This window comes from Chiloscyllium plagiosum, unplaced genomic scaffold (assembly GCF_037043375.1).
Source record: "Chiloscyllium plagiosum isolate Xiang-an unplaced genomic scaffold, Cpla_swu_hap1 HiC_scaffold_20, whole genome shotgun sequence".
NCBI lineage: Eukaryota > Metazoa > Chordata > Chondrichthyes > Orectolobiformes > Hemiscylliidae > Chiloscyllium > Chiloscyllium plagiosum.
The window spans coordinates 11,271,133-11,284,287 of NW_028270158.1; the positions used below are offsets into that span (position 1 = coordinate 11,271,133).

At 44.5% G+C, this 13,155-nt stretch overlaps 1 protein-coding gene across 1 annotated transcript; it reads left to right on the forward strand.

The window, feature by feature from the left end:
* The first annotated feature begins 2,442 nt into the window (after positions 1–2,442).
* On the forward strand, positions 2,443–5,505 carry socs1a (suppressor of cytokine signaling 1a). The gene is made up of 2 exons (XM_043711039.2): positions 2,443–3,093; positions 4,501–5,505. Exon 2 carries the CDS (start codon positions 4,574–4,576, stop codon positions 5,219–5,221), a length of 648 nt encoding a protein of 215 aa, XP_043566974.1. The 5' UTR covers positions 2,443–3,093; positions 4,501–4,573; the 3' UTR covers positions 5,222–5,505.
* Positions 5,506–13,155: the final 7,650 nt, after the last annotated feature.

Consider the following 13,155-nt stretch of genomic DNA (forward strand, 5'->3'; position numbering starts at 1 on the left):
GAAACACTGACACATGCAGGCACACTAATACAAACACTTACACACAGACACACTAATACAAACACTGACACACACAGACACACTGACACAGGCAGGCACACTAATACAAACACTTACACACAGACACACTAATACAAACACACTGACACACACAGACACACTGACACATGCAGGCACACTAATACAAACACTGACACACACACACTGACACATGCAGGCACACTAATACAAACACTGACATACACAGACACACTGACACATGCAGGCACACTAATACAAACACTGACACACACACACTGACACATGCAGGCACACTAATACAAACACTGACACACACAGACACACTGACACATGCAGGCACACTAATACAAACACTGACACACACACACTGACACATGCAGGCACACTAATACAAACACTGACACACACACACTGACACATGCAGGCACACTAATACAAACACTGACACACACACACTGACACATGCAGGCACACTAATACAAACACTTACACACAGACACACTAATACAAACACACTGACACACACAGACACACTGACACATGCAGGAACACTAATACAAACACTGACACACACAGACACACTGACACATGCAGGCACACTAATACAAACACTGACACACACAGACACACTGACACATGCAGGCACACTGACACATGCAGGCACACTAATACAAACACTGACATACACGCACTGACACATGCAGACACACTAATACAAACACTGACACACACAGAAACACTGACACATGCAGGCACACTAATACAAACACTTACACACAGACACACTGACACATGCAGGCACACTAATACAAACACTTACACACAGACACACTAATACAAACACACTGACACACACAGACACACTGACACATGCAGGAACACTAATACAAACACTTACACACAGACACACTAATACAAACACACTGACACACACAGACACACTGACACATGCAGGAACACTAATACAAACACTGACACACACACTGACACATGCAGGCACACTAATACAAACACTTACACACAGACACACTAATACAAACACACTGACACACACAGACACACTGACACATGCAGGAACACTAATACAAACACTGACACACACACTGACACATGCAGGCACACTAATACAAACACTTACACACAGACACACTAATACAAACACACTGACACACACAGACACACTGACACATGCAGGAACACTAATACAAACACTGACACACAGACACACTAATACAAACACACTGACACACAGACACACTGACACATGCAGACACACTGACACACACTGATACACACACTGACACAGCTATATTCTATGAACGAAAAGAAACAGCAGAGTTTCATTGAATTTGCTCTATTTTACATAATGATTTCCAAATGATAAACGATCATCTTAATGGTTAGTTTTTTTACACTAAAGAATAATTGTAGTGGGACAAATCCATAAAATAATCATTTTAATTTGAAGATGCCTACATCTAAACCTCAGAGCTTGGGATTCCCGGCAATCCAAATGACAATTTACAATAAAAAGCACAAGGTCCCGTCCTGAAACCCACTTCCCGAACTGTGCTGTAAAAGGGAACTGTTCGTACGGGAGCCCAGAGCATCGAAAACCCGCTTTACCGGGGACCAGCTCCCCTCCCCCACGCCGAATGCTGCCAAATTCGGGTAAAGCGCTGACTGTTATCAGCGAGGAAATCTCGCTCGACCTTTTTCTGAACATTGATCAGAAGTCTGGCTGTTCTCGGGGGAGGTTGACAGAATCACTGATTCTGACTGAATCACTGCCAATTCTTGGGATTCTCTCCCGTCTTCAGACTGGAATTTGCATCGCCACATTTCTCACTCTCTTCCTCTGTCTCTATTTGTTTCTCTCTTTCTATCTGCGCCTCTCTTTTTGTGTCCCTGTCTTTGTCTCTATTTCTTTCTGTTTCTGTCTGTGTCTGTTTCTGTTTCTCTCTCTCTATCTCTGTGTCTATCTCTCTGTGGTCATCTCTGTGTCTCTCTCTGTTTCTCTCTCTGTGTCTATCTCTCTGTCTCTGTGTGTGTGTCTATCTCTCTGTGTCTATCTCTCTGTGTGTCTATCTCTCTGTCTCTCTCTGTGTCTCTCTCTCTGTCTATTTCTCTGTGGTTATCTTTCTGTGTCTATCTCTCTGTCTCTGTGTGTCTATCTCTCTGTCTCTCTCTGTGTGTCTCTCTCTGTCTCTCTCTCTGTGTCTATCTCTCTGTGTCTCTTTCTCTCTGTCTATCTCTTGTCTGTCTCTTTCTGTCTGTGCCTCTCTCCATCTCCCTTTCCCTCTGCATCTCTCTCTGCCTTTTCTTCCTCTCGTATTTTCTGTCTGTTATCTCTTTATATCTTTATTTCGCTCTTTCTCTCTTTTTCTCTCCTTTCCGACCTGTCTCTACATCATGTCTCTCTCCCTCCCATACTTTATCTCTGTCTGTCTCTCCCCCTCTGTCTCTCTCTCTCTCTCCCTCCCACTGTGTTTCTCTCTATCCTTCTCTCTCGCTCCTACTATTCATCTCTCTGTCTTTCACTCCCCGTGTCTCTCTCTCTGTGTGTGTTTCTCTTCATCTCTCTGTCTATACCTCTGGCATTGCGAGAAACCAGCCCTTAAACAGCCAAATCATAACTCGACCTTTTTTCAAGCACTGAGTAAGACTTCCAGAGAAATCAGAACCCAATGTTTCCCTCCCCTCCCCCTTTAACGTAAACACATTTCTCAGAACCGCCGGGAAGTGAAAGTGAAAGTCAGGTCGAGCGAGACGCCACTGGTCGGTTTTGGAGCAGGTGATTTCCTCGAATTGAAGAGGCGGAAGGTAATCTTTTAAAAAGAGCTGACCGGAGCAGCTCCGGCTCCAGAACAGAATGTAACAAGAGGCGATGAGCTTGTCAGGACAGTGTGGGGACAGAGAGCTCGCTCAGGAACTCCGGCTCCTCCAACACGGAGTTTGCTCACTCACAAAACAGCCTCACTCTCTCAACAAAGTCCCCTTCGCTTGGGCTCTCTACCAACTGATTTCTCTCTCGTTTTGTCCTCTCTTCAGCTTCTTAGTTCGATGCAGAAGGTAAGATCTGCTACTTATAACTGGGGGGGAGTCTAACTTTTGGGCACAGGGTTTTGAGATAAAGGACATTATAAATTCTGAGTAGATTTTAATTTGGAGGGAGTCTAACTGTTGGGCACAGGGTTTTGAGATGAAGGATATTACAAATTCTGAATACTTTAGGTTGGTTGTCGATTCCATTTAACACACTTTAGCCACATCAGTGAAAATTGGTGCAAACTTAGACAAAGGAATAGGTGCTATTTCACTGCAATAACTTAATAACACACCAGCAGCGACTGTCTGTATCTCCCAGCGCATTTCTCAAGCAGTTGGTAAAATATTAATACGAAGGCAGTGCAAATTGAGAACTTGTGCTCAGCGGTCCTGTTCCTGATATGTTGGCGAGAGCGAGTGTTTTCTGTTAGTAGTAGCACAGTTACTAGAAGCAGCAGTAACTCCTGTTGTCTACACCAGGAGGTAGTTAGTCAGTCTACACAATAACACCTCCTCAAACACTGACCCTCCTGAAGGCTGGGGGAGCAGGGAGCTGGTGCTATGCCCCTCATGTTAGCCTGCACTGGGGTCCTGTTAGCTGCCTTGGCGCAGTGTCTCTCAAGGGGTGGCACCAGTTCAAAGTCAACCTGGCAGCGGTAACTTTTAATAAGAGCAAATTACTGCAGATGCTGCAGAGTCGAGACATGATCGAAAACACCAAGTGTTAGCGAGACTCCACAGATATGGCAGCATCTGTGGACAGGGAAACAGAGTTAATGTCTGGAGTCCGGTGTGATTCTGTTTTAGAGTGGGGGGGGGGGGGGGAAGAGTTGAAAATAAGTTGTGACTTTGGAAAGGGGAGGAGGCATAAATTGAACAGATGTTGAGGGTACTCAGAGCGAAAACCAAAGGGAAAGCTGATGGTGGTTTAGAGATATAGCTAAAGAACAGATGTTTGAGGGACAGAATAGTTGTTTTTTCTTAAAGAAAATTGAAAACAGCAGATGCTGTAAATCAGACCTGGCTGGAAGAGCTCAGCAGGTCTGGCAGCACACCTGTGGAGAGAAATCAGGGTTAACGTTTCAGGTCCAGTGACCCTTCCTCAGAACTGATTCCTCTCCACCGATGTTGCTGGACTGGCTGAGCTTTCCCAGCCATTCCTGTCTTTGATTCTGAGTTCTTTTCAAAGAAACATCTGTGGGCAGTCTCCTGTTTGCTGAGACTTGCGTTATGATGTAATTCGAACCTGGCCCCATCCAGCCGGGGGAGGCAGGGGGGGAATCTTTGTAAGAAAGACTGATATCAAAACAAATAGGCATTTTGAAATTAGTGTCCCCGCTACGGATACGAGAACTGTCCGCTTTACTGGCAGCCTTTAGTTTCATAGCCGCCCTTGTTTCAGGAACTCATTGGTTTTCCTCTTCCCCACAGGGTTGGTGACTTTTCTGTATTGCACTGAAGTCTCGAGCTATGGGAGACCACCCAGGACCTTTATGGTTATAGGATGGTGGCAGACAGCAACCTGACTGCCAGAGCTGCAAAGGCCAGAGATCGACTGGAGCCTCAGGTACTGGAGGTTGGGGAACAAGATGCTGTTGAGGCTGAACTTCAGATGCCTGAGCATGGACACCAGCAGGCAGCAAGGGCCAGCCCCGGAAACAAGCGGGTGGAAACCCACTTCAGGACATTCAGAACTCAGTCGGACTATGAAATCATCAAGAGGACTTGTAGGTACCTGGAGAATTCTGGTTTCTACTGGGGTCCGATGACAGTGGAGGCAGCTCACAGCAAGCTCAAGTCTGAGCCTGTGGGGACTTTTCTGATCAGGGACAGCAGTCAGCGCAATTACTTTTTCTCACTCAGTGTCAAAACTGCCAAGGAGCCCATCAGTTTCCGCATCCAGTTCAAGGGTGGTCTCTTTTCCCTGGATGGCAGCAAGGAGTCTTTTACCTGTGTCATGCAGCTGCTGGAGCACTTCACTGTCTCCCCGAAGAGATTTCTCTCCAAACCCCTCCGAAAGGTCAGGCCGCAGCCCTTGCAGGAGCTCTGCAGAAAAAGGATTATTGAGTCATTTGGGAAGGATAACATTGAGCAGCTTCCCTTGAATCACGTCTTGCAGGACTATCTTCAAACATTCCCCTTTCAAGTATAAAACCAAATGGCAGCATTAACCACCCTGCTCAGCCCGTTCAGGGCAGTGAAAGCCCTGGATTACTTTTACACTCAAGACATGTTCTGGGGATATCCTTTTGTAGCATTGTTTCTAACTTTGGACAAAACTTGAACTATTTGATGACTGTTTACAAATGAAGTAGATGTTTACACTATGTGGGATCCAACTGGTCACCACTCAGATTATTTTCTGCTGTGCAGAGTTGTGTTATGCACAATTCATGTTCTAATGAAATAAAATTTATTAATGAAGTTTTAACATTATTATTTCTGTTGGGCTTATTCCAAACCACAGCTTCTCATTCTTACTTCACCCACTGCTGCCTTGGCTGTTGTTTTGAATTTTTCTTGGAGTTACTTATTCTTTGTTAGCTCGCAGTTGAAAATGTGTTGCTGGAAAAGCGCAGCAGGTCAGGCAGCATCCAAGGAGCAGGGGAATCGACGTTTCGGGCATGAGCCCTTCTTCAGGAATGCCCGAAACGTCGATTCTCCTGCTCCTTGGATGCTGCCTGGCCTGCTGCGCTTTTCCAGCAACACATTTTCAGCTCTGATCTCCGGCATCTGCAGTCCTCACTTTCCTCTTTGTTAGCTCGCACCCAAACACATGCCCCTATTTGGCTCTCAGGCAGTTCATGTGGCATACGTTATTGCTGACTCAGAATCACTGACCATTCTGCATCTTCAAAATGCTTTCCATGAAAATGTCCACTTCAGATGATGTTTAAAATGCGTAAAAAACAGTAATGTGATCTATTGCTTTCAAGTGCCACTCCAGGATTGTTGGCTACATTAGGTTCTGGTCCTAACATTGTCAGCTTGAAAAATCCTCTTCTTATTGCTGATAGTGGGGACTAAGGTTTGGAGAGTCTCCTGGTCAGCTGTCCTACAGCTGGAGTATTGACGGGGGATCCCGGGGAGAGAGAGAGAGTATTGACGGGGGATCCCGGGGAGAGAGAGAGTATTGATGGGGGATCCCGGGGGAGAGAGAGTATTGATGGGGGATCCCCGGGGGGAGAGAGGACTGTGCCAAATATAATGATGCACCGATCTAATGGGAGTCTGTGATTGACAACATCCTCTTGATGGCAGAGTGCCCTAGGAGTGAGAGTTACTCCCGATTCAATTTGTTGCCCACCTTGGCATAGAATGGCAACTGCGATTTTAAGGAGATTACAAATCCAGTTAGTTCCCATTCCGATTAGTTTTTGATACTTTCATTCGTTGACGGGATGACAGTGTATTTGGTTAGGCCAGCATTTATTGCCCATCCTTAATTGTCCAGAGGGCAGTTAAAAGTCAACCACATTGCTGTGGGTCTGGAGTCACATGTAGGCCAGACTAGATAAGGACTAAAGGACATTAGTGAACCAAATGGGTTTTTCTGACAATGGATTCATGGTAATCGTTAGACTCTTAATTCCTGATTTTTTGAAAATTGAATTCAAATGCCATCAGCTGCAGTGGTGGGATTCCAACCCAGGTCCCCAGAATATTACCTGATTTTCTGAATTAAAGGTTCAGCGATAATACACTAGACTATCACTTCCCTTTCTATTGCTAAGGACATATCAAAGCAAATAGAAAGGTTCACTGGAAATAACTCGAGAGATTTGGGCCTCAATCAATTCCCTCACTATTCTGACTTAATACAGTTAACTTTACTCATGTCTGTAACTCCAGAATGTAAACTTCTGCTGGGACTGTTAAGGTTTAAGCAACTTCCTTGGGTACAGTGGCAGAGAATGTGTGGCAAGAGGAAAACTGTAGCTGATAGATTGCACTTTCAGCTCCTGCCACTAGATGGCAATTGGCAACTTTTTATAAACATTAAATCTGGAAAAGAGACAAATGACAGCTGGATTAACTTTAAAAGGGTGACCTTGGGAAACAATACTCAATGGCAGAACCATGTTTGGCGAATGATAATTCAGGCACTTCATCAGAAACATGGTAAGGGAAAAAAAAATTAGGTTTCTGAATTGGAGTCAGGACGGGAATAGTTTCTTGCACTATTGTCGTCTTATAGTATTAATGCCACAGATATGCCCAGTTTCTGCTGTCAATAACACTGGCAATCACTGAGATGGCATGAGGAAGTAACACATTAACTACAATCAGTGGCAACTACATTCATTGATTATTTTTATCACAAGAGGTCACAAAGTAGAAAAATGATGGAAGTGCATGTCAGATCACACCACACCTTTCAAGATAAAATAAATTGCTCAAGGAACTTAAAGCCATAAGCTGTTTCTTTGTAATAGTTATCTCTCTAAATTAACAAGTACAAAGTGAAGCAGATAGAAAGCAACATTTGCTCCTTACAGTACCTAATTCTGTTAATGGGTTGCACCTTAAAATGAAAGGAAGACATTTATGAATTTATGTAGCACCTTCCTGATTATCGGATGTTCTCAAACCATTTTACAGCCAATGAAATATTTTTATTTGAGTCAATGCAATAAACAGCAGCCAATTTGCATTCCACAAGGAGACACTGACCACATTCTGGTGATTATGATTCAGGGACAAACATTGGTCAGGATACTGGAGATAAAACCTTCCAGCTTTTCTTCAGGATAATACCATGGGATTTCTTACATTCATCAGACTAGTCACTGGTTTCATGTCTCATCTAAAAGACAACACCTCCAACAGTGCAGCACCCCTCAGCACTGCATTAGAGTGTCAGTCCTTTATTGTGTTCAAAGCCTCGATTGGGATCGGAATCTCAGATAACAGCCTATGACTCATCAGCCACAATTAAAGCTCCCTTTTCCATCTAAGCTAGCTCTCCACTGCCATTTCTCTTGAGTTTCCAGCATTTCCTGTATTCATTCATTCATTCACCATTAATTCATTCATTCTTAGAGTCATTGTGATCTACAGCTCACAAGTACAGCACAGGTGTGGCATGGGTGGCTCAGTGGTTAGCACTGCTGCCTCACAGCATAAGGGGCCTGGGTTCAATTCTCAGCTTCAGGTGACTGTCTGTGTGGAGTTTGCACGTTCTCTGTGTGTTTCCTCCCACAGTCCAAAGATGTGCAGGTTAGGTGGATTCTGGATTAGTGGTGCTGGAAGAGCACAGCAGTTCAGGCAGCATCCAAGGAGCTTCGAAATCGACGTTTCGGGCAAAAGCCCTTCATCAGGAATAAAGGCAGTGAGCCTGGAGCGTGGAGAGATAAGCTAGAGGAGGGTGGGGGTGGGGAGAAAGTAGCATAGAGTACAATGGGTGAGTGGGGGAGGGGATGAAGGTGATAGGTCAGGGAGGAGAGGGTGGAGTGGATAGGTGGAAAAGGAGATAGGCAGGTAGGACAAGTCCGGACAAGTCATGGGGACAGTGCTGGGAGTTTGTTTCACGACATGGTTGAAGAGCTTCAGGGCAGAGGAAATGACCTGGGAGTTGCAGTGGGAGAGGGACTCCCTGAGATTCTTCACAACATTGTCCAGGTGAGGTGGATTAGCCATGGGAAATGCAGGGATTGGGTGGGATGCTCTTTGGAGTGTTGGTATGGGCTGAATGGCCTGCTTCCACACTGTAGGGATTCTATGATTTTTAAGTAGGCCGTTTGGCCCATTGAGTCTGTGCTGGTCAAAAACCACCACCTAACTATTGGAACCCCATTTTTCAGGAGTTAGCCTGTAGTAGAGATTGTGGTGCTAGAAAACCACAGCAGGTCAGGCAGCATCCTGATGAAGGGCTTATGCCCGAAAAGTCGATTCTACTGCTCCTCGGATACTGCCTGACCTGCTGTGCTTTTCCAGCACCACACTCTCGACTCTGATCTCCTGCATCTGCAGTCCTCACTTTCTCCTGGCACTTAGCCTATAGCCTTGTGTGTCTTGGCACCATAAGTGCACATCTAAACATTTCCTCAATGTGATGTGGGATTCTGCCTCTCCCCACCCTTACGAGGCCGTGAGGTCCAGAAATCCACCACCCTCTGGGTCAGAAAGTTTTTCCCTGCATCTCTTTGGAGCCTTCCATCCCTAACTTCAAATTGAAATCTCAGATCATTGATCTCTCTGACAGGGGGAATAGTTTCTGCCTTATCTACTGTGCTCTTCATAATTTTGGACACTCAACCATGTCCCTCCTCTGCTCCAAGATAAACAACCTCAGTCAGTCCAATCTCTCTTCATAACTGAAATTCTCCAATGTCCTGGTAAATTTCCTCTGCACCCTTCCCAGTGCAATCACACCCCTCCGAAAATGTGGATTCCAGAACTCACACAATCCTTTAGCTGTGGCCTAACCAACAATTTATAGTAGCAGCATAAACTCTTAAACTCGTGCCTCAACTAATAAAGGCAAGTATTTCATGTGTCTTCTTAACAACTTTGTTCACTTTTCCTGATACCTTAAGAGACCAGTGTATATGCACACCAAGATCCCTTGGATATTTGGCACTTCCCAGAAGTCTTCCATTCAAGATGATAAATGGAATTGAATGTTAATGTAGGACAGATTGAAATGAATTAAATTGAATTTATTGTCACATGTACTGAGGCACAGTAAAAAGCCAAATAATGGCAGAATTATGCAGTGACTATTTGCATAGTACCGTACACATGCTAATTGAGGAGCGTCCTGTTTGAATAAGATTAGTCATAGTAAAATAAATAGTATGACCATTTTGGATTAATGAGAACGCTCACAATTGACATGGCTTCTAGACTGGCTGATATCTAGTAGAGAATATGTAAAGTTTAGCCGGTTGCTTTGGAAATTCCTTGCCCAGATCATCAATATTTTAACTGAATCAGTGATAAATCCCTCAAGACTAACGTTCGCTTCCATATTTCTAAGGAAAGAAATCAAATTGGAGCCAGCAAACTATAGTCTGATGTTTGTCATTAGGAAGAGGACAGAAAAAATCCCAACAGATGCTCTTTATGGTCTCGGGATTGGGAAGGGGTCTCCAGAAATATGCAGTGTGCTTTCTGGAAAAATAGATGTGTGATGCAAATTTGAGAAGAGGATTCTTTAGGAAGTTACTAGAATGACAATAAATTGGGAGACATTGTTCACCTGTACCTTCATCTCATGCAGCTAGGTTGCTGTGTGTTTTGAAATTTGACATTCTTGCATCTGTCCTGATGACTTGCTTCCACAGCATGTCTCTGTTTTCAGCAATATTTAAATCCAGTACCAACAAGTGACCATTTTTATCCAAGAAATAGGCCATTCAAACCCCCGTACTCAGTCAGTCATTATTCCTGTTCCTTGACTCTACCCACCTGCTTCTCTCCATATTCCTTGATAATCTGCTCAATAAAAATCAATCAGTTTTGAAGGTTCCAACTGACTGGTGTTTTCGGGGAAGATTGTGTTAGATTTCCAGCATCCCATTGTTCAAAATGTGATTCCTGAATTCACACAAAATGATCTAGCAGGGATACAAACAGTTTGCAGAGAGATATTGGGAGGCTAGATAAGTGGACAAAAGTTTTACAAATTAGTATAATGTGGGAAATGTGAAGTTGTTCATTTTGGAAGGGAGAGCAAAAAATAGAGTATTAATTAAATGGAAAAAACTGCAGAAAGCTGCAACACAAGGGGACTTGGGTGGATTTGTACATGAAACACAGAAAGCTAGTACACAGGGGCAGCAGGTAATAGGAAAGGCTCATGGAATTGTTTTTTATTCACTCACAGGCTGTGGGCGTCGTTGGCTGGGGCAGCATTTATTTCCCTCCATTTCTTCACTGCAAAGCCTCTTCCCAGGATGCCCGCCTTGAAGAAGTTCTCCTCCTCTCACTATAAGGATCTCAGTGAGTCTCTCTCTCACTGCACCCCCCAGGTCATCTCCTCTGTCCTGAAACACCAATACCCCCACCCTACCTAACTCACTCTCAGCTTCCTTCCCTCCAGCCCCACCTCCCTCCCATTTGTCTCGCCACCCCCTCGGCTCACAGCCTCATTCCTGTCTGAAGCCTCGATTCTCCTGCTCCTTGGATGCTGCCTGACTTGCTGTACTTTTCCAGCACCACACTCTCGACTCTCCAGTATCTGCAGTCTTCACTTTCGCCTAACATTTATTGTCCATCCCTAGTTTTGTCCAGAGGGCAGTTAAGAGTCAACCACATTGCTGTGTGTCTGAAGTCACATGTAGGCCAGACCAGTTAAGGATGGCAGTTTCCATCCCTAAAGGACATTAGTGACCCAGATGGGTTTTTCTGACAATTGACAATGGGTTCATGGTCATCACTAGAACCCCTAATTCCAGAATTATTTTTCGTTGACTTCAAATTCTACCATCTACCATCTGCCATGGCGGGATTTGAACCTGGGTCCCCAGAATGTTATCTGGGTTGCTGGTAACAGTCTACCGATAATCCCACTAGGCAGTCCCTCCCCTTAGTTCTATAGGGTTGGAGTATAAGAGTAGGCAAGTCTTACTGCGACTGTACAAGGTGCTGGGGAGACCATACCTGGAGTACTGAGAACAGTTCTGATTCCTTATTTAAGGAAAGATATCACTCTAAAAGTGGCTTCATGGGGATGATCACCATTATGGAGGGATTGTCTTGTGAGTAAATGCTAAACAGGTTTGGACTCTACTCACTGGAGTTTCGAAGGATGAGAAGTCATCTGACTAAAACATTCCCCTCACAGGAGAGTTTAGGAACAGAGGGCAGAGTCTCAGAATAAAGGGATGCCAATTTAAGACTGAGATGAAGAGGAATTTCTTCTCTCAGACAGTTGTGAATCTTTGGAGCTCCTTCCCACAGAGAGCTGTGAGGGCAGAGTATATTTAAGGCTGAGACAGATAGATTCTTGCTCAGTCGGGGAATCAAGGGTTATAGGGCAAGGGCAGGACAGTGGACACGCTGAGTGTCAGATCATCCTTGATCCTATTGAATGGTGGAGCGGGCTCGAGGGGCCAAATGGTCTACTCCTGCTTGTGGTTTTACTGAATGAAGTTTAAGACCAAGTTCTTCCACCTGGATCGCAGCACCAGTAGAAATTGTGGAGCAGAAATTGGACTGTGCTGCAGTCCAAATCTAGGCGTGAAGTGAGCATCTGGGGGACTTGCATTTTAGGATACAATGCCCCATCACTCAACTGGAAGCTGGCAACATCTGAATTTCCCAGGCTGCCATCTGAAAACAGGCAATAAACTCTTTCTTGTTAATCATTCAGGAGATGTGGGTGTTGCTGGCTGGGTTTTTGCAGCCATCAATAATGACTACGTGACGATGTAACATCCACTCTGTCATTCTCCCTCAGGATCTTCAGTAATATCACCTCCCATTCTTCTAAACCCCAGTGGATACAGGCCCAGTCTGTCCAACCTTTCATCACAGGATGGTCCTCTCAATCTTTAGTATTTTTAAGGCAGAGGTAGATAGATTCTTGATTACCAAGGGGATGAAATATCATTGGTGGCGTGCAGGAATGCAAAGTCATGGAGTCATAGAGATGCACAGTACGGAAGCAGACCCTATGATCCAACTCACCAATGCTGATCAGATATCCTAACCTAATCGAGAGTTAAGGTTAAAATTAGATCAGCCATGATCTTACTGAGTGGAGGAGCTGGTTTGATAGTCCAGCGGCCTACTCTTGTTTTGTTCTCACACTCCAGGAATCAGTTGAGTGAACGTTCTCTGAAATGCTTCTAACAAATTTGCATTCTTTCCTGGATATGGACGGCACACAGTACACAGTATTCGAGGTATGGCCACAGCAAAATTGTGTATAACTGCAGTAAAACATTCCTACTTCTATATTCCATTCCCCTTACAATAAGTAACAACATTCCATTTACTTCCTAATCATTTTCTGTACCTGCATACAAACGTTTTCTGATCCATTACCGGAGTTCCGCAATCTCTCTTCGTTTAAACACCACGCATATTTTCGGCTTTTCTTACCAAAGTGGACATCATGTAGCATTGGCCAGATTT